Genomic DNA, 21,424 nt, shown 5'->3' with positions numbered 1-21,424 from the left:
ATTTATTCATTCATTTGCTGGGCACTCCTTTCGTGCCAGTGTGTCTGCCCAGCCTCCCACCTGAGTCCCACTCGCACAAACGCACTGAAGGCGCCGCGGATAAGAAATGAGACCCTTTCAATTTATTAGGAGTCTGGGTGGGGAGGTCGGACTGGCAGGAAGGTGTTGATTAGCAGAGACCGAAAAGGGCCCGCTCTACTCCTGGTCCTTGGCGTCACCATGCGTGATGACGTAGCAGATGTTCTTGTAGTCTACGTTGCCGCCCACGTCGGGGGGGAAGGCAGCCCACATGTTCTTGATCTGCGGAAAATAGGCAGAGTATCACCAACTGGTTCCTTACGTTCCCCTTCCCCCATCCTTCCGCTTCTCCCAGACCCCTCCTCCACTCACCTCTTCCTGGGAGAAGCGGTCACACTGAGTGGTCAGCAGCTCCTCCAGGCTGGAGAGAGGTGATTGATATACAGGAGGTTTGAGATTGGACTTTGTGATTCCTTTCCATGCCCTCCCACCTCATCCCCCTTGCCATTCCCAGTCTCATCTTGAAAACCAGGGTCACTCTGGATTCCTCACTGGTCTCCCAAACACTCTGGCCTCCCCTTTTGCCCTTCTTCCTGTGTCCCATCGCCCATTTCCACAGTCCTGATTTTTCCGTTATCCCTGTGCTGTGCCGTGCTTAGTCGTGTCCGACTCTTTAAGACCCCATGGACTGTAGCCTGCCAGGTTCCTCTGAAGAGCTTCTCAAGGGATTCTTGAATTCTCGAATACAGGCAAGAATACTGGAATGGGTTACTATGCCCTCCTCCAGGGGTTCTTCCCAACCCAAGGATCAAACCCAGGTCTCCCGCATTGCAGGCAGATTCTTTACTGTCTGAGCCACCCTTATCCCTGGCAGTGCCTATTCTTGGTGGGAATTGAAAGAGGCTTTCTGTGTGGGAGCAGCTGGAGAGTGTCACTTACAATTTTTTCTTGATGGTGCCTTTTCCCTCAGGGTCTAAGACCTTGAAGGCTCCAGTGATCACATCCTCAGGGTCGGCACCTAGAGGGGGTCAGAGGGCACATGTAGCTGAAAGGTTGCTAAGGGGTCAGTCCCTGAAAGTTCTGAGAAGAGGCAGCTGAGGGGTTGGACCAAGGACACGTCATACTTCATTCACCTTTGAGCTTCTCCCCAAACATGTTCAGGAAGACAGTGAAGTTGATGGGCCCACTGGCTTCCTTCATCATGGCGTCTAGCTCCTCATTCTTCACATTGAGACGCCCTGGAACAGGGTTGGGAAAGCAGGGGCTGGAGTGGGGTCTTGCGGCGAGAGAATAATGCTTCCTATAAATTCAGATCATCCCATCCATTTTTTTTTTTTTTTTTTTTATCCCATCCAATTTTATCCTGGATAGACTGAGTCCCAAGGTGGCCTGGCAGGACTGGGACCCACAGCTGCTGAACTCCCAGGACTCTGCAGCCTTGAATCTTTCCAGGTAGAGGAGGCAGCTCACCCATGGCTGCAAAAGTGTCCCGCAGGTCTTCCTTGTCAATAATGCCATCCCGGTTCTGGTCAATTACTGTGAAGGCCTGTGGAGGGCAGAGGCAAGGAGAGATTAGGTCTCCCGTGGCTGAGTTTCAGCATCCTTATTCCAGGCAGATCAGATTCTGAGATTCTGGTTGCCAGCCAGAGGTCCTCTTACACTCCAAGCAGGGAGGGGAGTAAGGAATCTAAGCCCTTCTCCTTCCCCCAAACAGGTGCACATTCCAGGGAGGGGTGGGGGAGGGGCAGCAAGGGGTGCCTTTGGTCAGCCTTCAGTCTCCCTTCTGCCCACACTTACCTCCTTGAACTCCTGGATTTGGGTCTGATCAAACATGGAGAAGACACTGGAGCTTCCGCCCTCTGCCGCTGCCCTTCTCTTGGCCTTCTTGGGTGCCTGAAAGGTGAGGGTTGGGCAGAGGGGTTCGTGGACCCATCCTTACTCCTCTGAAGGCAGTGGATTCTTTGAGTTCATTCTTCTAAAGCAACTCTTCTGGCTCTAGGCTTCCCCTTCCTTACGACTCTTTGCTGAGGGGACTTGTTTCAGTTTGATTGTCAGATTTCTATCTGAAGCCCTCAAGTACCCATCCTTCCACCCTACCCAACAACTGAAATGTTTCTTGCCTTCTGAGTGCCCTGAGCCTGGCTCCTCTGAGTCCTAGACTTGCTGTGTGTCCCTGATCCACTTATTCACCTTGTCTGAAACTCTACCTTCTCATTTATAAAATGGGAGTGGGAATCCTGGCCTGGCTGGTTCCAGGGGATTTAGGAAGGTGGAGGAGTGTGCTTTCAGAGGGACTAGGCTCCTGAGAGTGGAGTGTCTGGGCAGATTATCCTTGGTTGGGTCCTTTAGGGCATCATTCTATATATTCCCCATTAACGATACCAAGAAAGGGAAGATTCATCTTTTTTCCTCTTGCCAGACTTGGAACCAGCTCCTTTCTTTCAAGGGGTGAGGCTTCCCTGAGGTCTGAGAGATCTGAGCTTGGGCTGGGGGATTCTCACTCACCATGTCTTAGGTCTCCTGTGGGCAAGGCAGTGGCTCTGGCTGGAAGGGAGCAGAGAGTCCGTCTGGAGCACTCCCTCTGGAGTTATATAGTCCTGCCCCAGGGAGCCCTTAACATACCACTGTAACCTTAGCCCTGTGGGTGCCCACCCCAGATACCAAAATAGCCCAGCTCAGGGCCTCTCCTTTCTTGGAGGGCCAGCAGCAGCTGGAGCCTAGGGAGGGACAAAGGAGGGAGGGTGTCTTGGGCTGCATGTCTCACTAGGACCTGAGCAGGAAGGGATGTTCTTACTCCCCAAAGGAGGCTGGAATGTGCCAGATTTCAGAGAGGGCCCAGGCTGAGACACAGGACTAGGAGAGAGAGGAACCAGGCTCCTGCATCCCTGCAAGGTTTAAACCCAGTAAATTTATTAAGCATCAATGGTGTACCAGGCACTGGACCATACTTCAGTCTCCCTTCTCCCCATATTCACCTCTTTGAACTCCTGGATCTGGGTCTGATCAAACATGGAGGCATTGGAGAAGGGAGGCTGAAGGCTGACCAAAGACACCCCTTGCTGTCCCTCCAAGTGCACCACGTGGGTGCACTTGGACAAACACAGTCCTCCTCCATTGTGGAGTTCACAGTCAAGAGTATGTATGTGTCTGGGTAGTGACAGAGGTTAAAAGTGGGAGAGAGCTATCTGGGGAAGCTGAAGGATCAGGAAGTCTTCTACATCCCCTTCAAGGAGAGAGGGGAGTCTGTGAGGGAAGATGTGGGGCATGGAATCACTAAGTATGAAGAGACTAGACAGCCTGGAGCAGAGAGTCTCCTCTGTGACATTGGGTTTTGTGTTCCAACTCTCTGGGCCCTGGTTTCCGGCTCTGTAAAATGGGAAGGTAATTCCCAGGCCAAAGAACTTGTGGATGTGAACATATTGGGAAACAATTAGTGATGTATGATCATTATAATTTCTTTTCTTTTTTTTGGTAGCACTGCACAATTTGTGGGATCTTAGTTCCCTGACTCGGGATTGAACTTGAGCCTTCGGCAGTGAAAGCCTGGAGTCCTAACCACTGGACATCCAGGGAATTCTTACAATCATTACGATTAATATTCAGGCCCTGCCTTGGTAGAACTTACAGTCTAGCTGTGGAGAGAGGGTTAATGCAGAAAATGACGCACCAGTTGGAATATAGAAGTAGAGGGCATAGCAGGCCTGTGTAGGAGTACTGAAGTGACCTTATGAAGGCCGCTGGAAGTGTCAGGTAGAAGTGGAGGAACAGGCATGCTAAGTGGAGGGCAAGGATGGACAAAGCCCTGGAAAAATCAAAGATCAGAAGTGTTCAGCTCGCCAGAGTTGGGATGGGGCTTGAGCAGAGGATACAAGGGCCTGGACACCAGAGATTGGAGGGTCTTCAATGCCAGACTGAGGGCTGAGACCTTGAGAGCCTTGAAAAGTTTTGAAACAGGAGAAGGACATGGTCTAATGTGAGTCTATAATCACTTTTTTGGATATGGATGTAAAAGTTGGAACTCAAGAGGAAGGGAGTCAAAGACACCAAGAGAGAAGCGAATTAATCACCTCCACCTTGGTGGCTGGATGGCCAATGGCTTCTCTCTCCAATCTGGGCAAGAACCAGCTTGGTTGACTGTGAGATTTTGAGGTCCCCTCTCCCAACCCTCTGGGCCTCAGTGCCTGTCCATTCCATACAGTGGAGGTCTGGGGAAATAGTGGCTGAGGAAGCCCCAGAAGGTTCAAGGTTGGCAAGGACACCTGTGTCTCCTCCTCCTCCTGCTCCCTTTAGGACCTGATGTCCTGAAGAAGTTGCCTCCGCCCTACTCCCTCCTCCAGACTCATGCCAATGCCTCTAAGACAGTTTCTTTTCTGGGCACTGAGGTCGAACCACCTGTTGTCTCTAAGAAGGGAGAAGGAGCCACCCTAAACTCAGCAGCTGCCCTTGGCCTCCTGCACTGGCCCCTCCCTGCCTCAGTTGACAGCTGCCTCACCTTATAAGGTTACCATGGGGGTCCAGGCACAGGGAAGAGCCCACTTCTTACTGGGTTGTGGGAGGGGAGGAGAACTCAATAGAGGGGAATGGAGGAAGTGCTTAGGAAGCTTGGGCCTAATGCAAAGTGGGGAGTTTGAAGAGAATGAGATCAAGAACGGCAGATCTCAGACACTGGAGTTCACAGGATCTGAGTCTGAGCTGGGGAAAGGAGCCTCAGAGAACTCAGAGACCAAGGAACTGGGAAACTGAGAGCTAGCTAGGCCTGACTGAAATTTCAGGATGGTGGATTTTGCACAGAAATTGGAGCCCTTCTGGGGATGAATCCTGAATCCTGGGCCCCAGGGAGATGGAGCCCAGAGAGAGGAGGGGCTGGTAAAATCTGGGCTTTGTGTTTGTGGTCTAGGGTAGCCTGGGGTGGGGTACGGGGGGAGTAGGGGGATTATGAGATTAGGGTCTGGTTTCCTAGCAGAGAAGGAGGAGCACAGAACTGTGTATCAATGAGGAGAGAGGAGTCCAGAGGGTTTGTTCTGCATCCTCCAAAGAATAAGAACAGAGATATGGGAGTTCATCGTAGTGGGAATCCATGATTTGGGGTCTGGGATCCCCACTAGAATGGAGGGGGCACTCGGAGGATGAGTTCTGAGGAACTGGAGCCTGGATTCTGGGAGGAGCTCAGATAGATGGATCTGAGGACAGGGACCTAGGGGTTGGGATACCCGCAGGAAATGGTGGATCCAGAAGGATGAGTCACTTACAGGATTTGGGGGCTCTTGTTATAGTCACCTGGGGTTTGTAGCGGACTGGGATAAGAATTAGAGACAGAGTGAAGGGCAAGAGTACTTGATCAGAGAGCACCTAATCAAGTGCCCCGTGGTGGGTTTGGGAGCTGAAAGGAGAACTGGCCCAAGAGAGGACTCAGGCAGGACAGCGTGGCGCTTATTGGCTAAGGGTTTCACCAATGCCCCCGAACCCCGCCCCTCTCCGCGCTGTCCCCAACTGTCACCCCCTCCCGCGCTTGTCTCCGGTTGTCACCGACATCCCTGGCTTGGCACCGCCTGCTGGTAGCACCCCTTTCCTTTGGATGTTGCCATTGGCTGAGACAGCTGTCTCTCTTCCTCCCTTATTGCTAAAGTGAGAGGATGCATTCATTGGCTGATGAGGCAAATTAATCGCAAATTTGGCCCGCCCCTCGCAGCTGTCATTCCTTCCAGACCTTCTTGGAAGACCCAAAGAATCCCTCAGCTGCTATTGACTGCGGATGCTGTCTGTCGTCGCCCAAATAGCTATCTCTGTCTGTCAACCTGACCTCCGCCCACTTCCCTTTTCATTGGCTCCCTTTTAACCATTCTTTTTTAGGTAGGCCCGCCTCTTCTCGCACAGCACCCGCCTCCTTCCACGGTCTGTCACTCTTCAGTCATCTTTATTGGCCAGGAGGTTCGGCTTTCCGCTTTTCTATTAGTTAATCCCTTCGTCCCGCCTCCTCTAGGTTTCACCCGCCCTCTCATTGGTTTTATAACCCTCCGCCTTCTCTGTTTCCTCTTCCCAAATTACCCACCCCCTTCCCACCTCCAGCCCCACCCACCCTCCCAACGATTGGCAGAAACCCAGTTCCCTCTCTCCTATTATTCGTCCAAGACCTCTGACGAGGCGGGAGAAAAAAGGAGCGCGATGGGACTGCCCGTGCGCAGGCGTAAAGCGCCGAGACGCAGGCCCCTTGGCCGGCACCGGGGCGTGTGCGCAGGCGCGAGGTCGGCCGCTCGCCCGAAGCGGGAGGGAGGGGGCGGCGGCGAGAGAGCGAGAGGGAGGTAGAGGGCGCGAGCGAGACCCCGGCGCCTGGCGACCCGGGACCCTTTCCCCGGCTCCGCGCGCTGGGCAGCCGCCCGCGCGCCGCCCTCGACCCCGGCGCGCGCCGGGCCGCGCCCTTCGCCTTCTCCCCTTCCTCGGCGGGCGGCGCGGAGCGGCCTGAGGGGCGGCGCCTTTTGCGGCCGCCGCTGCGGGGGGATGTGAGGGGCGGCCCGCGGACATGGAGACGGGCCCGGCGCCCCTGGTGGCCCCGCCGCGCCGTCATGGCGCCCCCGCGGCCCCTTCGCCGCCGCCCCGCGGCTCTCGGGCCGGGCCCGTCCTGGTGGTGGCTCCGGGGCCGCCAGTGACCACGGCCACTTCGGCCCCGGTCACCCTGGTGGCCCCCGGGGAGGCGCGGCCCGCATGGGTACCGGGTCTGACCCAGACCTCAGACTCGGTCCCCGGCCCGACGGTCACAGCCAGCACGGAGGTGGGACTGACTCTGGAGGCCTCACCCGATGCCCCCAGGGCGCAGGTCTCCGGCCCGGAGCCCTTGGTGCCCGAGGCTGTGGCTGGAGCCGAGATGTCCGTGCCTCAGGCCCCAGGGGCAGACCCTCCGAAGACGGAGGAGGCTATAACCTCACCCGATCCTGGACCCGGGACCCTCACCAGGACCCCTTCAAGAACGGCTCCTGGGGCCCTGACAGCCAAACCCCCTCTCGCCCCCAAGCCGGGAACCACAGTGGCCTCAGGTGTGACTGCACGGGTTGCAGCTGTGACAGCAGGACAGGTGACAAGTGGACATGGAGCTGCGGCAGCAACATCAGCATCAACCGGACAGGCTCCCGAGGACCCTTCAGGGCCTGGCACAGGCCCTCCAGGGACATGTGAGGCCCAGGTAGCTGTCGTGACGGTGACCCCAGCTCCGGAGCCCGCTGAAAACTCTCAGGACCTAGGCTCCATGTCCAGCCTGGGACCTGGCATCTCTGGGCCTCGAGGGCAGGCCCCAGACACCCTGAGCTACTTGGACTCCGTGAGCCTCATGTCTGGGACCCTGGAGTCCTTGGCGGATGATGTGAGCTCCATGGGCTCAGACTCTGAGATAAACGGTCTGGCTCTGCGCAAGACGGACAAGTACGGCTTCCTTGGGGGCAGCCAGTATTCAGGCAGCCTGTGAGTACCCAGTGGGCCTGTTTCAAGGAAGCAGAGGTGGGGCGGGATGGGGAGGAAAGGATACACCTTGCCTACACTGTCTCAGCGCATCCTCCTCTGAGGATCCAGGGAGTGACCAGTGGGAGTGGGATGCTTAAGGATCCTATCCTGCCTAGAGCATCCTGAGGTTTTCTGTGGCACCAGCCTGTTAAGGTTTCAGACCAGGTGTCAGGAGTTCTGGGTTTGAGTCTAAGCCTTGCCTTTGGTGGTGTGTTGCGTGCCCTCGAGTGAGTGCCTTCTCCATTGGAGTTAGGGCCTCACTTGCCTCCTCTATGAAGTGAAAGGTAGAATGAGATGATACTCCGGTTGTCACAGCTCCTTGATGGGAGTCTCCAGCTACAGGCCGGATAGTCTGGAGGTTTGACCAGACCGGGGTTCTGATAGAGATTGTTGGTCCCTTAGGGGCAAAGTCTGGAGGGATGCAAGCACCTGTCCCCGGTAGCCCTAGGTCTGATGGGGTGATGAGTTGGGGAAGTGTGATGGAAGAGACCTGAAGGCAGGGCATCTCTGTGAAACAGAAGAGCAGGCTTGTGTTTTCACTGAAGGAAAGGGGGTGGGGAGGCCTCTTCCCCATTTCCTCATCTCCCTAGCCGGGCTTACTCTTTCCTAGTTCCCTCCAGGCGCCTGAGTCACTCCTAAGGTGGGAGTGTAATTACTTCTGACTTCTTCCTTTCCTCTCTTTGGATGCTGCCCATTGGTCCTGTACCCCTTTAACCTGCTGGTCAGTTCAGTGTACAGCTTTGCCAGAGAACCCCGGTGCCAGGCCCTGTGCTGGGTACTAAGGATCAAATAGGCATTTCAAGGTGCTCATCATCTAGAGGGAGAGACAAATACTTAAACCGTTGGTTTCGACATCATATGTTAGGTTTAGCCTGGAGATCATCACGGGGTTTTGTGAGCACCTAGGGGAGGGAATCTTGTGCCCAGGCTGGGAATTCAGCCAGACTGATCTGAATTGTGGAGAACGAGGAGGATTTAGTCATGGCTGTATGTGTTGGGGTCAGTTGGGGGAAGCCCTGTGCGAGGGTATTCTAAAGACTGCAGGGTGTATAATCCAACAACAACAACAAAATTTCAGAAAATCTTCGAACATCAACATTCACGGTCCTGTGCGGGGAAGGCTGGTGCTTTCCCATGCATGACGGAGGCATTGTTGTACCTAATTCACAGATGAAGAAACAGGATTAGAGCAATCGAGTGAATTGCCCCATTCAAATCATTTGGATCCGCGTGACCTATGGTGCTCTCCTCCGAGCTATCCTGCCCTAAGGAACTTGGATTGAATTGGATTTTAGTGAGCCCCTCTTGTGTACCGGGCACTGTGCTGGGTGCTAACTCTCAGCTTTGTGATTTTGTCCTTCTAAAATCCATCTTCACGCTGGCAGAATCTACTTCTGAGGTCAGGCTGACTGTGGGGCACGTTATCTTACAAGCTTTTGGCGGCTCCCCACTGTCCACAGGATAAAGTTTAAGCTTTAGCCTGGACACAGGTTCCTCATTATCAGCCCTGACAGCCTCTCTGGTCCTCTTCCCCACCACTTTTCACCATGTGCTGTGGGCTGTGTCCTGTTGAAGTGATTGTGGTCTTTCTCCCTGCATACTCAGGCTGTATCATCAGCCAGGAATGCCCTTCTCCTGGTCTTTTCCTGCCATCTTTTACTCAGTCCTTCATGGCTTCCCTCTGATGTCCTTTCCTCCAGGAAACCTCTGATATCTGTTGCCCCTACTTCAGTTAGCTGCCTCTTCAGTGCATCTTTGTCATTGCGTTTCCCTCATCACATTGCAGTCATCCCTCTGCTAGCTTCTGACATTTCGAGGGCCGGAAAGGGATCTTACTCCTCCTGGCCTTTAGTAGAGTTTGGAATTGACTTTTAAGATAGAGATTAATGAGAAATCACCTTTCAGTTTAAGGAGCTTCTGGGACAAAAGAAACTAACATTAAACCTTCCATTTAACAGTCCTTTATATACAGTTTCTCAGTAGTCCTCTTCTAACTTGGTGATGTAGGCAGTGGCATCCCTTTTAACAGATAAGGAAGAGACTTGATTCTCACTTACTAAGACTCCCCAGTTTCCAAGGGACAAGTGGGATTTGAGCTCAGGTCTATCTGGGAACATGCATTTTCTTCCATTCCACTCACCTAGTGCTGGCTCCTCCAAGTAACTGTTTTAAGACTGATGCGGTATCTTGAGTGTGAGTGAAGCTTTGCTAGAACAGTGAGCAGGCAGTGCAAGGAGAGCTTCATTTGCTTGGTAATCTGGGGTGATTCCAAGGAGGAGGAGGTAGAGGAAATTGCAGATGGTTCAAGGGATCTCAAGAGTCTGGTAGAAGGAAACTCAGTGGCTTCTAAGGAGACAGATATTTGTTCTGTGTTTAATTTTGTGGATAATAATTGCTGTTTACTCACTGAGGCCGTGCTAGGTGATACTGTTTTTTCCTCCATCTTACAAATGAGGAAACTGGGGCTTAGAGAATGACTTGCCCAAGGCCACACAGTGAGTAAGTGGTGAAGATCTAATGCAAAATATGTGAAGTGAAAGTGAAAGTGTTAGCTGCTAAGTTGTGTCTGACTCTTTGCGACCCCATGGACTGTAGCCTGCCAGGCTCCTTTGTCCATGGAATTCTCCAGACAAGAATACTGGAGTGGGTAGCCATTCCCCTCTCCAGGGGGATCTTCCCAACCCAGGGATCGAACCTGTGTCTCCTGCGTTGCAGGCAGGTTCTTTACCACCTAAGCCACCCAGGAAGCCCCAGTACAAAGTATACTTTATACATATCCTGTACTCTCTCCCCAACTTTTATGTGTCAGAAGTGGGATTTGAACACAGCCTCTGTACAGAGGTCCAACATGAGAATGTGATCTCTGTTTGGAGATTCCGTCCAAAAGGAATTTCTTTCAGTGTGGTGAATTAGGGCCTTGAAGGGCCCAGTGACCAGACATCCTGATGTGTTGATAGCTCACAGAATGCGTTTGTGGTCTGGGCTCTCGTTGGAGATTGGGAGGTGGCTTGCCTCAGTTCCTCCAGCAATCAGGATTTATACTGCTGCTACTGACTTTTTTCCTACTCCCCATATCCTCAGAGAAAGCTCCATTCCTGTGGATGTGGCTCGGCAGCGGGAGCTCAAATGGCTGGAGATGTTCAGTCACTGGGATAAGTGGCTGTCACGGCGTTTCCAGAAGGTTTGAGAAGGCTGTGGTGGGCAGGGCCGTGGATGTGGTAGGGGTGGGGAGGACAGGGTGGGCCCACGGGCTCTGGGGAAGCCCAGGAACCTGATCTTACCTGCTCTCTGGACCATGTTGCGGGTAGGTGGTTCTTGGGCCTGGGGAAGGAGTAACTTTAAAAGATAGAAGGCCAGGTCAGGTGTCCCAGGGAGCCTGAGGGCTTCAGGGGAAGGCTTGGAGGCTGTGGCTATCCCTGAAGCTGTTCCCCTGCTGGCCACCCTGCCTTAGGTGAAGCTGCGTTGCCGGAAGGGGATCCCCTCCTCCCTCAGAGCCAAGGCCTGGCAATACCTGTCCAATAGCAAGGAACTCCTGGAGCAGAACCCGGGCAAGTTTGAGGTGCGCACAGCTCCAGGGTGTGGGGCTATGTGACACAGTCTGTGTGAGGGCCATCATCCATACCCCCAGAGTCTGAGGTAATCTCAGCTGTCCCACTGCAGGAGCTGGAACGAGCTCCTGGGGACCCTAAGTGGCTGGATGTGATCGAGAAGGACCTGCACCGCCAGTTCCCTTTCCACGAGATGTTTGCTGCTCGAGGCGGGCACGGGTAAGGCAACCTGATTGTGTGAGTCCGTGGTGGGTGGATGCAGGGCTGGGCTTAAAACAGTTCTTGCCTTCCAGGAATTCTGCAGGAGTGGTCTTTCATGAGTTGAGTATTAAGACATACTGAAGGATGGGTCCAGGGAGGGAGACACTGACTTGGGGTGATGGGGGAGAGGTGTGGGGGTACTGGTGACGGGGAGGTGGGACACATCAAAGCCTCAATGGGGAGGTTGCATGTGAGTGAGGTTTTGAAGGATAGATAGAAGCAGAGCAAGGGGCAGGGTTTTTCCTGGCTCGGGGGTTATGTAAGCTCTGTCTGGGCAGTGGCATTGGATAGAGCTGCTGAAGCTGGCAAAGTAGTTAAGGGCCCTTGAATGCTGTGCCAGGGCCGTTCGATTTTTGTTCTGTTTGCCAGACTTCCTCAAGAAGTCTATATATCGCTCCCTAGTAGTGTGCCAGATGTTTTTAGATGGTTCTCAGCTCCATGTGGGAGCACGTGGATAAACTTTAACAGTAAGTTCATTCTCTCAGCAAGTGCTTATCAAGCACCTGCTATCTTCTAGGTATTGTTTTAGTTACAGATGATAGCAGTGAATGAAAGATAAAAATTCCTGCCCTCTCCAGGCTTATTATATTTTAGTAGGGATAGACAACAAAGAATGAAAATATGTTGTATGTACAATGGTGATAAATAGAAGAGTTTAAAGCAAGAAAGGCCAATAGAGAACGTGAGTGGATATGGGGTTACAAGTGACCTGATCTGACTTGTGTTTTAAAAGAATCATTCTGGGACTTCCCAGGTGGTCCAGTGGCTAAGACTCATGCTTCCACTGCCGGGGGCATGGGTTTGATTCCTGGGATTCCTGGTTGGGAACTAAGATCCCACATACTGTGCAACTCTGCCAAAAAAAACCCCTAGGATTGTTCTGGCTGCTGTGGTGAGAATAGACGATTGGAGACAAGGGCAGAAACAGAGACCAAGTTGACTGTTGCCATAATCCCAGACAGAGACAATGGTAGATAGACCAGGGTGGTAGCAGTGGAACTGTGGGGAGGAGGGGTTGAACTCTGAATATATTTTCAAGGTAGAACCAAAAGGATTTGCCAGTGGATTAGATGTGGAGTGGTGTGTGAGAGAGAGAGTAGAAGAGAGAGTAGATAAGGAAGACTCTTAAGGTTCTTGGTCTTAGAAACTAGAATGAATGTAGTTACAATATATTGATATGGGTAGATGGGGAAAAGTAACCTTGAGGGGTATATCAGGAACTCATTTTGTGAATGTGAAGTTTGAAATACTCACTGGACATCCAGGTGAGATGCCAGGTAAGCTGGATATACAATATATACAACATCCAGGGAGAGGTTTTTTTTTGGTCATGCTATTTGGCATGTAGAATCTTAGTTCCCCAACCAGGAATCAAAGCTGTGCCCCCTGCACTAGGAGTGTGGAGTCTTAACCACTGGACCACCAGAGAAGTCTGGGAGAGATTTAAACTGGAGATAAATTGGAAGTTGAGAGATGTCTGCCTCTAGATGGGACCAGATCTCACCCGTGGGACTATATGAGGTCATCAAAGCAGGAAGTGTAGGTATGGAAGGAAGGTGTTCAGAGACTGAGCCTACAGTGCTAATGTTTCAAGAATAGGAAGATGGGAAAGGACCTGTAAAGGAGACTGGAAAAAGCTAGAAGGAAAACCAGGAGAGTGTTTCCTGGAAGGAAAGTGAAGAGAAGTTTCAGGATCAGCTCTTTGAAGTGCTGCTGATGGATCGACTCAAGTCAAATCTGTAAACTGACCTCCGGATTTAGCAATGTGGAGGTCATTGGTGACCTTGATAAAAGCGGTTTTGTGTGGAGCAAGGACTAAAGTCCAACTGGAGGATGGGAGGAAAGAAACTGAGGATAGCAAGTCTGTACTCTGGGTGGGTTTGCCTGAACAGGCAGGAAAGAAATGGTGTGATATTCAGAGGAGAAAGTTGGATAGATAGATTTTTTTATTTGTTATAAGCTGACATGTTGGTATGCTGCCAGCATCTGTAGTTAGAGAAAAATGGATGATACACAAGTGATCGGAAGGTTGCTGGAAGGATGGCCTATGTAGGCAAGAGGGGATGGGACCCAGTGGAAAGGCTGTGGTTGGTCAGATTCACAAATAGTTCACTCATAGCAGCGGGAGGAGGCAGAGGCACAGAATCAGGCAGATGGGTCAAAGTAGCGTGAGAGCTTGTGGAAGTTACATATTTAATACATATTAGGTGAAATAACTAGTATATCAAACCTGTCATTTCATGGATGTTATTACAAAGTAGAGAAAAAATAACAGTGGGGCAGGGTGCAGATAAAGCACAAATGAAGGTCACACTTCAGTGACTGAATTTTGAGAAACACTGTTGTAGGCTGTGGTCAGGAGTGTGTGACTGGAGGCAGGGAGAGGATCTGGGAGGTTATGAACATTTCCCTAGTTAAGAGATGAAGGGCTGCTGCTCAGTAACTGTGGAGGTGGAAAGAAGGCCTAGACACGAGTGAAATCCAGAATGTAGTGTTGATGGATGTGACGACCAGCCGTGGGGAGGGGTGGCGGGCCCTCTGCTGTCTAATGGGGAGCTGAGGGGTTGGAGTTCCCTCATACCATGGAGGGAGCCATGGAGCACCCTCAAGCAAAAGGGACAGATCTGGGGCAGAGTGTATTCTTCTGGATGCAGAGATAAGAGGAAAATCTGAGGCCCAGCTGGCTTCCCAGGACTCCATGAGAACCAAGGCCCTGGCCTGGGGGGAAACTGATGAAATCCAGTCAGACAGATACGGCGGGCCCTGCCCTGGGAGAGTGCCTGCCGGGAGGTTAAAGCACGCAGACAGTGCCAGAGGAGGGCCGATGCCGCGGTTGTCGAGAGCTTCCTGGAGAAGGTGACCTTGAGGGTTTACGGATGGTGGCAGATGGAGAGAGAGCAGAGCCTGTGTGGGGAATGGGTAGGGAGCACGTGGGTGTGCAGCAAGGGTAGAAGGCTGCAACCTGGGAGAAAGCCTCCGTGATGATCTGAGACTTTGGCTTAAGTTCAGGAGGCAGGATCAGGAAGGTAGCTAGATCAGGTGTGTGGTGGTACAGCTCCGGGGTTGATCCTGCACAAGCTCTGGGGGAGTCTGGGGTGGGGTTGGTGGGGGGTTTGTTTGGGGACAGGGAGCTCCCAACTGCTGTGATTGCCCCTATGGTCTTTCCCTATGCCCACAGGCAGCAGGACCTGTATCGAATCCTGAAGGCCTACACGATCTACCGGCCTGACGAGGGCTACTGCCAGGCCCAGGCCCCCGTGGCCGCGGTGTTGCTCATGCACATGCCTGCCGAGGTCAGCAGACGCCGGACCTGGTCGGGGAGGGGCCGGGTCTGCAGGGGTGACGGGGGAGCTCCCTGCCCCGTTCCTCTGGCCCCACCCCTCCCTCCTTGTTCTTGTCCTTCTCAGCAAGCCTTCTGGTGCCTGGTGCAGATCTGCGACAAGTACCTCCCTGGTTACTACAGCGCAGGGCTGGTGAGTGTGTGGAGGCTGGTGCGCCTGGGGCTACGGTTTGTCCCTAGGACTGCGGCGCGGGCTGGGCCTGCCTCACCCGGTGCCCTTCTGGCTGGCTGTTCTGGGCCCTCTGCAGAGCTGAGCATCCCGCCTCATGGATGGGATCCAACTGCCAGCACCAGTCCCACCCCAGGGGGCCCACACCCAGGGGCCTCTTCTCATGGCTCATCCCATCTCCAGGAGGCCATTCAGCTGGACGGAGAGATCTTCTTCGCCCTGTTGCGCCGGGCCTCCCCACTGGCGCATCGGCACCTACGACGGCAGCGCATCGATCCCGTGCTCTACATGACAGAGTGGTTCATGTGCATCTTCGCCCGCACCCTGCCCTGGGCTTCAGTGCTCCGGGTCTGGGATATGTTCTTCTGTGAAGGTACTTCTGTAGCCACGCAGGCCAGGAGGGGGACTGGGGTTTCCATGGTGGCTGCCAGAGTGGGGCCTGCTGACGGAAGGCTGCTTCACTGAGATCCATCTTGGGGCTGGAGAAACTGAGACTTGATCTTATTGGCTCTGCCACCAGCCACAGCTTGCTTTACCTCCCAGGAACCTAAAACCCATGGCAGCTCATTTTCTCCTTCTTGAGGCCTCCATTTCCTCATCTGTCGGGTCAGCAATACACAGGGATGGGGGCTGTGAGTACCACGTGCACGGGCCAGGCTGAGACCCCTAGGCTGATCACCCATGGCCTCTTCTCTTTGGGCCTGCAGGCGTCAAGATCATCTTCCGGGTGGCCCTGGTGCTGCTGCGGCACACGCTGGGCTCGGTGGAAAAGCTGCGCTCCTGCCAAGGCATGTATGAGACCATGGAGCAGCTGCGGAACTTGCCCCAGCAGTGCATGCAGGAGGACTTCCTGGTGCATGAGGTAGGTCCTGGCCTTAGCGTACCTCACACCCGCTTCAGTAGATCCCCACCCCCCACCTCACCCTGGTACCTATGTCTTCTCCATCTAGGTGACCAACCTCCAAGTGACAGAAGCACTGATTGAGCGAGAGAACGCAGCCCAGCTCAAGAAGTGGCTGGAGACCCGGGGCGAGCTGCAGTATCGGCCCTCACGGAGATTACACGGTTCCCGAGCCATCCACGAGGAGCGCCGGCGGCAGCTGCCCCCCCTGGGCCCCTCCTCCAGCCTCCTCAGCCTCCCTGGCCTCAAGAGCCGGGGCTCCCGGGCAGGTGGAGGGGTCCCCTCCCCACCCCCTCCCGTCCGCAGGGCCAGCGCGGGGCCTGCCCCAGGGCCCGTGGTCACCGCCGAGGGACTGCGTCCATCCCTTCCTTCGCCTACTGGCAACAGTGCCCCTCTGGCCCCCAGCAGCAAGGAGGCCCGGAGGCAGGAGAAGGAGCGGCAAAAACAGGAAAAGGAACGCGAGAAGGAGCGGCAGAAACAGGAAAAAGAACGGGAGAAGCAGGAGAAGGAGCGGCAGAAGCAGGAGAAGGAGCAGCAGAAACAGGAGAAGGAGCGGCAGAAGCAGGAGAAGAAGGCCCAGGGCAGGAAGCTCTCGCTGCGTCGAAAGGCAGATGGACCGCCCGCCCCCCAGGACGGCGGGGACAGGTCCTCAGCATCAGAGGCCCGGCAGGATGCGTACTTCTGACCTCTGCCCTGGGGCTGGACTGCGTGGCCCCCTCTTTTCCCTCAGTCAAGAGCAGACCTAGCCTGGGGTGTTGCTCCCAGCCCACCCTTGACAGGCTGTCCCTCTTTCTGAGGAAAGTGGCTTGTTCGCCGTCTCCGTGCCAGCCACTGATCCCCACGTGGCCAGGACAGTCAGAGAACGGGGGGAAGCAGTGGACACCTCACTTCCAGCTCGGCCCAACTGGGGTCCCTTCCCAGGTGCCACCCTCCTGATTGGCCTTTGGTCACCACAGGGGTGACTTGTGGCAGCGGGAGTCAGCAGTTTTCAGATTCTTACACTCCAGTCACTCCCCTTACCCGTGAAGTGAAGCTGGGTTCCTTTACCCCCTTCAGTCCTGCCTGTCTCCCCAGCTCCTGGCTGGGGGCCCAGGCCCTTCTTGCTCTCCTTCTGGACATCTCTGTGTTGTAATTATGTACAGAGGACCTGGTTGGCGCAGGGTGGGGGTGTTCACTCCTCCTTCTGTTCTCTGGTTCCCCCTCCCCAGTGTTCTTGCAATCTAGTTTATTTAAGGGGACACGCACTGGAACAGGAAATGTCTCCCACCTCCCACCACCACCCTCCTTGCTCTCCTTCCTCTTCACCCACCTTTCTCTGTATTCTCAGGCCTCCCCTGCTTTGTCTGACCAGGGCCCCTGCCTTTCACTTTGTCCCTTCCAGTCCTTACCCTTCCTGGGTAAGGGGTCTTCCCCCGAGCTCCAGGGGGTGGAACCCAATGTTTACATGTTCTTCTGTCTCTGCCCCAACCCTGTGCGGCGCTTTGAGGAACCAGAAAAGAACCTGCTGTTGTACCTGGGCCTGTCTTCTGCTTTGTTATTTGATGAGTGGGGTTAAGGACAAGGAGGGAGGGAGTGATGAGTTAGCAAGGATCTGGGTGTCTCTGGAAGCTGTTGACTGGTCTTGGCAGGTACCTTTGGGCCTTTAGTCTATTAGTCGCTCATCAACACAGTTGTTGAGTTCCTGCTTCACCTCCACCTGTTGGGGATCTGCTGCCTCCGTTGTCACTGGCCTCCTGAAACTGTCTGTGGACAGCCTGCAGCATCCGGATCTCCTTTCCAAAGTGCTCGTGCAACTCCTGGAAGCTGAAAAGGGTCCTGGGGATGGCTAGGGAGCCACAGTCCTCTGGGGGTGAGCCGGGCTCTTGGCCAGCTGCCTGGCACAGCTCCCGGTACTGGGCCTCCAGGGGGCGTAGCAGCTCAGCCAGCTGCGTCCAGGTGGCTCCGGCCAACGCCCACAGCCAGGCTCTCAGCTCCTCCGGGTTTTCTGCTGCCAGCCTGTAGGCCCGCCCACCTTCTCCCCCTGGAGTCCGAATGGTAAAGGCATAGGGTTCTGTGGCTCCAAGGCGTGGCTCCACCTGGCAGTTCTCTAATAGGATGAGACCCAGGGGTGTGTGGTCAGCCTGGTGTTCCAGGTAGAAGAGGAGATTTCCTCGCAGGATGAACCAGCGGCGCTGATAACTGGTATTTCGGGCCCCCTTCTTTAGCAGGATGCCCTCCCGGTCTGGAGCCTGTGTTCTGTACCCACGGAAGAAACGGAGCACGGACTTTCGGTGCAGTTTCATGGTAGCCCACTGTGGGAAGAAACCCTAGGAGCAGAGAAAGGAGGAGTGGTTCATTTGGTTATCTGGGGTACCCCCCGCACTGCCCTCCTCTGGCTCCAATAGGCTCTTTCTGGGCACTGTCTTGGTCTAGAGGGATTCAAACTCTTGAGTTCTCAAGAGGGACCTCCCACCCACCTCCCAACCTCAGCTCTACCCCTTGAGCCAAATTACAAAACCTGGGCAGGACTGTAGGGCTGGGGTCCTGTTTGGGGTGGGGTGGGGGGGCGGATATCCACTACAGTCCTTTCCCAGGCCTACCTGAGATGAGGGCACAAGGGACTTCAGGCCTCGGTACCGGGAACAGGTGCCACTGCCACCTCTCCTATTTTTGACTCTTCCCACCTCACAAACCAGGAACTTGCCCAGGGGCTAGGAGGCGGCTGATTTTAGACTTCCCCTGGGTCCTAAAAGGAGCTGGGTTCGGAAAGTGTCCCAGGATCCTCCAGGAGAACCTCTGGGACAAGAGCAAGGCAACACCTTGGACTAGCAAAGGACGGACAACTGGACGCCAAGAGCAGGAAGGCAGATTTCTAATGAGATGATGAAGGGCGCAGAGCCAGCCGTGGGGAAAAGGAGACTCAACCCGGGAAAGAGAAAACTAGGGCAGGAACCCACCGGCCCTGCTGGGACTTTGTTCCTCCATCATGAACCTGGGCGCCCCTTTCTCCTCAGAGCCTCTACTGTTGTAGGAGGAAACCGAGCCCACTTCCGGCCATCCTCGTCCGATCAGGGTCTAGGCGTTCAAATGTCCCCTCTTGTCACCACAGTCGCCCCACACGGCTCGCGTCACTTCTGGGAGGGGGCGTCTCTCCCCACGCGGCGCGTACTTCCGCCCGCTCCTTCAGTTGTTGTTCTAACCCGAGTGAAGCCACTTCCGGCTTTCCCCGACGCCTTCGGCAATTCTCTTCCGGGTGGTGGCGGGCGGGTGGCCCGGATGTAGCCCTGGTGAAAACCTCTCCTTTTCTTCCCCCACCTTTCCTGGATCCTTAGGTGAGCGCGTGCCGGCGGGACTGCTGGTGTCCCCGTGGCCCTGCCGCCTTTCTAATTTGTACACAGCCCAAGACAGTTGGGAGTCACCCCGCGGAGTTGGGAGTTCGGCGCAGGGAGGAGCGGGGCTGCCAGGGCGCTAGGTCCTGGGTCCGCCGGGGCCCCTCGGGTTCTGAGGAAGCTGGGGGTGGTGGAGCGGGTGGTTGCCCGCGAAGCACATCGCGCCCAGCACTGCTGGGGCCTGGAATAAGGGTGGTCACGTGGGGGAGCCCGTCTCCTCTCGTCTAGGGTGGGGGTTGCCCGTAGGAGCTCCTCCGCCCGTCCGCTCTTGGGTCTCCGCTCCAGCGGCTCCCGTAGATGCTAAGCCAAGTCCCACGGGGTTTGTGGACTGCCAGCTCCCCTTTCGGCTCCTGATTCTGTACTCTCTCCCTTCCCAAAGTGGATCTAGTACCCGCCAAGTGAAAGATCTGTTGTGCAGGGGGCCCCCTCGCGGGGAGTTGCCTGCTCACCCAGTTCCCTTAATCTGCACCCTTTCTGCTCAGTTTGGAAAAGCCCTTCTGTCCAGTCATGCCAAAGAGGAAAGTGACCTTCCAAGGCGTGGGAGATGATGACGAGGATGAAATCAGTGTCCCCAAGAAAAAGGTGAGGGGGGCCAGACTCCTCTGTTCTGTGGCGGAATGAGGGGAGAAAAAAAATAAATTAGAAGCCAGAAGAGAGATTGGAGGGACAAAGAAAGGATGGGAAGGGCCAGCTTTTCCGTGTATTTCTGAGATACGGTTTTGCAAGATTTTCAGTTTGAGTGTAGATCCTAAGAGTATTTGGGGTCATAGCCAGTAACATGCTTCTTTCTTAACTTCTGTCTCCTGTCCACAGTTGGTGGACCCTGTAGCTGGGGTAGGGGGTCCCGGGAGCCGCTTCAAAGGCAAACACTCTTTGGACAGCGATGAGGAAGAGGAGGAGGAGGAGGAAGGGTCCAGCAAATATGACATCTTGGCCTCAGAGGATGTGGAAGGTGAGCTGTACCAAGAATTGACTTTTTGCTGGGGGAACAAACAGGGACCTCTGGGGTCGTGGAGGACGGGAGGCTCCTGTCTCTTGCACGCCTAGCATGGGATTCTTGTGTCTGTCTGGGTGCAGGTCAGGAAGCAGCCACGCTCCCCAGTGAGGGAGGTGTGCGGATCACACCCTTCAACTTGCAGGAAGAGATGGAGGAAGGCCACTTTGATGCAGACGGCAACTATTTCCTGAACCGGGATGCTCAAATCCGAGACAGCTGGCTGGATAACATTGACTGGGTGAGGCCCGGAGATTAGCATCTGGGCCTGGGCTTTGCTGGCAGTTTGTCAGAAATAAAACCTTCGTGTTTTCCCATTGCAGGTAAAGATCAGGGAGCGGCCACCTGATCAGCGGCCACCGTCAGACTCAGAGGAGGAGGACAGCCTGGGCCAGACACCAATGAGCACCCAAGCCCTCCTGGAGGGCCTTCTGGAACTGATGTTGCCAAGAGAGACAGTGGCTGGGGCACTGAGGCGTCTGGGAGCCCGAGGGGGAGGGAAAGAAGGCAGCAAGGGGCCCGGGCGGCCCAGTTCCCCTCAGCGCCTTGACCGGCTCTCCGGGTTGGCCGACCAGATGGTGGCCCAGGGCAACCTGGGAGTGTATCAGGAGACAAGGGAACGGTTGGCCATGCGACTGAAGGGGTTGGCGTGCCAGACCCAGGGACCCCGTGACCCCACACCGCCCCCCTCCCTGGACATGTTTGCTGAGGAAGTGGCGGAAGGGGAGCTGCAGACCCCAACCCCTGCCCAGAGGGAAGGTAAGATTGAAGGGCAGAGGAGGGGGGTTGTGGACAGGGGGCAGGCCACTGGAGGCCCAAATGACTTGGCCTGTTATTTTAGAAGTAGAGTCACCCGGAGATGGTCTGGCGGATGTGATGTGGGAGTATAAGTGGGAGAACACAGGGGATGCTGAGCTGTACGGGCCCTTCACCAGCACCCAGATGCAGGTAAGCTCCTCTCTACTTTGCTGTGCCTCTTCTCTCCCTCCCCCCACCCCATCAGTCCTCTCCCACCTCTGCCCTCTCTTCCTGCAGACCTGGGTGAACGAAGGCTACTTCCCAGATGGCGTTTATTGCCGGAAGCTGGACCCCCCGGGTGGCCAGTTCTACAACTCCAAACGGATTGACTTTGACCTCTACACCTGAGCCTCCTGAGGGCCCAGTTTGGTGGTCCCTTCTTTGCTGGACTCTGTGGAGGAGGCCCCAGCTGCCTCAGGCAGTGAAGATGTTGGGGGCCACTTTTCAGTCAACTTCCTTTTCCCAATAAAAGCCTTTAGTTGTGTACTAGGGGCCTTGGCTGTGCTGATGGCCAGAAGCTGGAGCTGGGAACCTCTTCC

The 21,424-nt window shown here is 54.9% G+C and overlaps 4 protein-coding genes across 7 annotated transcripts; 2 read left to right on the top strand and 2 right to left on the bottom strand.

Annotated features, from left to right (window-relative positions):
- Positions 1 to 100: 100 nt before the first annotated feature.
- On the bottom strand, positions 101 to 2,631 carry MYL11 (myosin light chain 11). Its single transcript, XM_061401676.1, has 7 exons — positions 2,524 to 2,631; positions 1,816 to 1,911; positions 1,489 to 1,564; positions 1,152 to 1,256; positions 958 to 1,036; positions 391 to 439; positions 101 to 300 (listed from the first exon to the last, which is right to left on the bottom strand). Exons 1-7 carry the CDS (start codon positions 2,524 to 2,526, stop codon positions 196 to 198), a joined length of 513 nt encoding a protein of 170 aa, XP_061257660.1. The 5' UTR covers positions 2,527 to 2,631; the 3' UTR covers positions 101 to 195.
- Positions 2,632 to 6,199: 3,568 nt separating this feature from the next.
- Positions 6,200 to 17,242, top strand: TBC1D10B (TBC1 domain family member 10B). Its single transcript, XM_061401658.1, has 9 exons — positions 6,200 to 7,467; positions 10,588 to 10,687; positions 10,958 to 11,065; positions 11,167 to 11,273; positions 14,494 to 14,608; positions 14,723 to 14,788; positions 15,008 to 15,197; positions 15,532 to 15,686; positions 15,775 to 17,242. The coding sequence occupies exons 1-9, from the start codon at positions 6,536 to 6,538 to the stop codon at positions 16,408 to 16,410; spliced, it is 2,409 nt and encodes an 802-aa protein (XP_061257642.1). The 5' UTR covers positions 6,200 to 6,535; the 3' UTR covers positions 16,411 to 17,242.
- LOC133238488 (sesquipedalian-1-like) lies at positions 17,233 to 18,905 on the bottom strand. 2 transcript variants are annotated; one of them, XM_061401674.1, is made up of 2 exons: positions 18,662 to 18,905; positions 17,233 to 18,031 (listed from the first exon to the last, which is right to left on the bottom strand). In XM_061401674.1, exon 2 carries the CDS (start codon positions 18,005 to 18,007, stop codon positions 17,387 to 17,389), a length of 621 nt encoding a protein of 206 aa, XP_061257658.1. In that variant the 5' UTR covers positions 18,008 to 18,031; positions 18,662 to 18,905; the 3' UTR covers positions 17,233 to 17,386. The 2 variants fall into 2 exon arrangements, with proteins under 2 accessions (XP_061257658.1, XP_061257659.1); XM_061401675.1 differs by lacking the exon at positions 18,662 to 18,905 and adding an exon at positions 18,305 to 18,578.
- Positions 18,906 to 18,933: 28 nt separating this feature from the next.
- On the top strand, positions 18,934 to 21,371 carry CD2BP2 (CD2 cytoplasmic tail binding protein 2). 3 transcript variants are annotated; one of them, XM_061401667.1, is made up of 7 exons: positions 18,934 to 19,036; positions 19,576 to 19,675; positions 19,907 to 20,045; positions 20,171 to 20,328; positions 20,411 to 20,846; positions 20,932 to 21,035; positions 21,123 to 21,371. In XM_061401667.1, the coding sequence occupies exons 2-7, from the start codon at positions 19,601 to 19,603 to the stop codon at positions 21,231 to 21,233; spliced, it is 1,023 nt and encodes a 340-aa protein (XP_061257651.1). In that variant the 5' UTR covers positions 18,934 to 19,036; positions 19,576 to 19,600; the 3' UTR covers positions 21,234 to 21,371. The 3 variants fall into 3 exon arrangements, with proteins under 3 accessions (XP_061257651.1, XP_061257649.1, XP_061257650.1); XM_061401665.1 differs by having other exon boundaries at positions 20,929 to 21,035; XM_061401666.1 differs by having other exon boundaries at positions 19,035 to 19,183; positions 20,929 to 21,035.
- The last annotated feature ends 53 nt before the right edge of the window (positions 21,372 to 21,424 follow it).

Source organism: Bos javanicus, chromosome 25 (genome assembly GCF_032452875.1).
Source record: "Bos javanicus breed banteng chromosome 25, ARS-OSU_banteng_1.0, whole genome shotgun sequence".
Lineage (NCBI taxonomy): Eukaryota > Metazoa > Chordata > Mammalia > Artiodactyla > Bovidae > Bos > Bos javanicus.
The sequence above is the reverse complement of the archived record's forward strand: the minus strand, read 5'-3'. Positions and strand labels throughout refer to the sequence as shown.

Coding starts and splice junctions, on each gene's coding strand:
- MYL11 (XM_061401676.1), bottom strand. Junction 1,565..1,815: donor AAATCCAGGAGTTCAAGGAG/GTAAGTGTGGGC, acceptor TGCCCTCCACAG/GCCTTCACAGTAATTGACCA. Junction 301..390: donor ACCGCTTCTCCCAGGAAGAG/GTGAGTGGAGGA, acceptor TATTTTCCGCAG/ATCAAGAACATGTGGGCTGC.
- TBC1D10B (XM_061401658.1), top strand. CDS start 6,536: ATGGAGACGGGCCCGGCGCCCCTGGTGGCCCCGCCGCGCCGTCATGGC. Junction 7,468..10,587: donor AGCCAGTATTCAGGCAGCCT/GTGAGTACCCAG, acceptor CCATATCCTCAG/AGAAAGCTCCATTCCTGTGG. Junction 10,688..10,957: donor TGTCACGGCGTTTCCAGAAG/GTTTGAGAAGGC, acceptor ACCCTGCCTTAG/GTGAAGCTGCGTTGCCGGAA.
- LOC133238488 (XM_061401674.1), bottom strand. CDS start 18,007: ATGAAACTGCACCGAAAGTCCGTGCTCCGTTTCTTCCGTGGGTACAGA.
- CD2BP2 (XM_061401665.1), top strand. CDS start 19,601: ATGCCAAAGAGGAAAGTGACCTTCCAAGGCGTGGGAGATGATGACGAG. Junction 20,046..20,170: donor GGCCTCAGAGGATGTGGAAG/GTGAGCTGTACC, acceptor GTCTGGGTGCAG/GTCAGGAAGCAGCCACGCTC. Junction 20,847..20,928: donor AACCCCTGCCCAGAGGGAAG/GTAAGATTGAAG, acceptor CTGTTATTTTAG/AAGTAGAGTCACCCGGAGAT.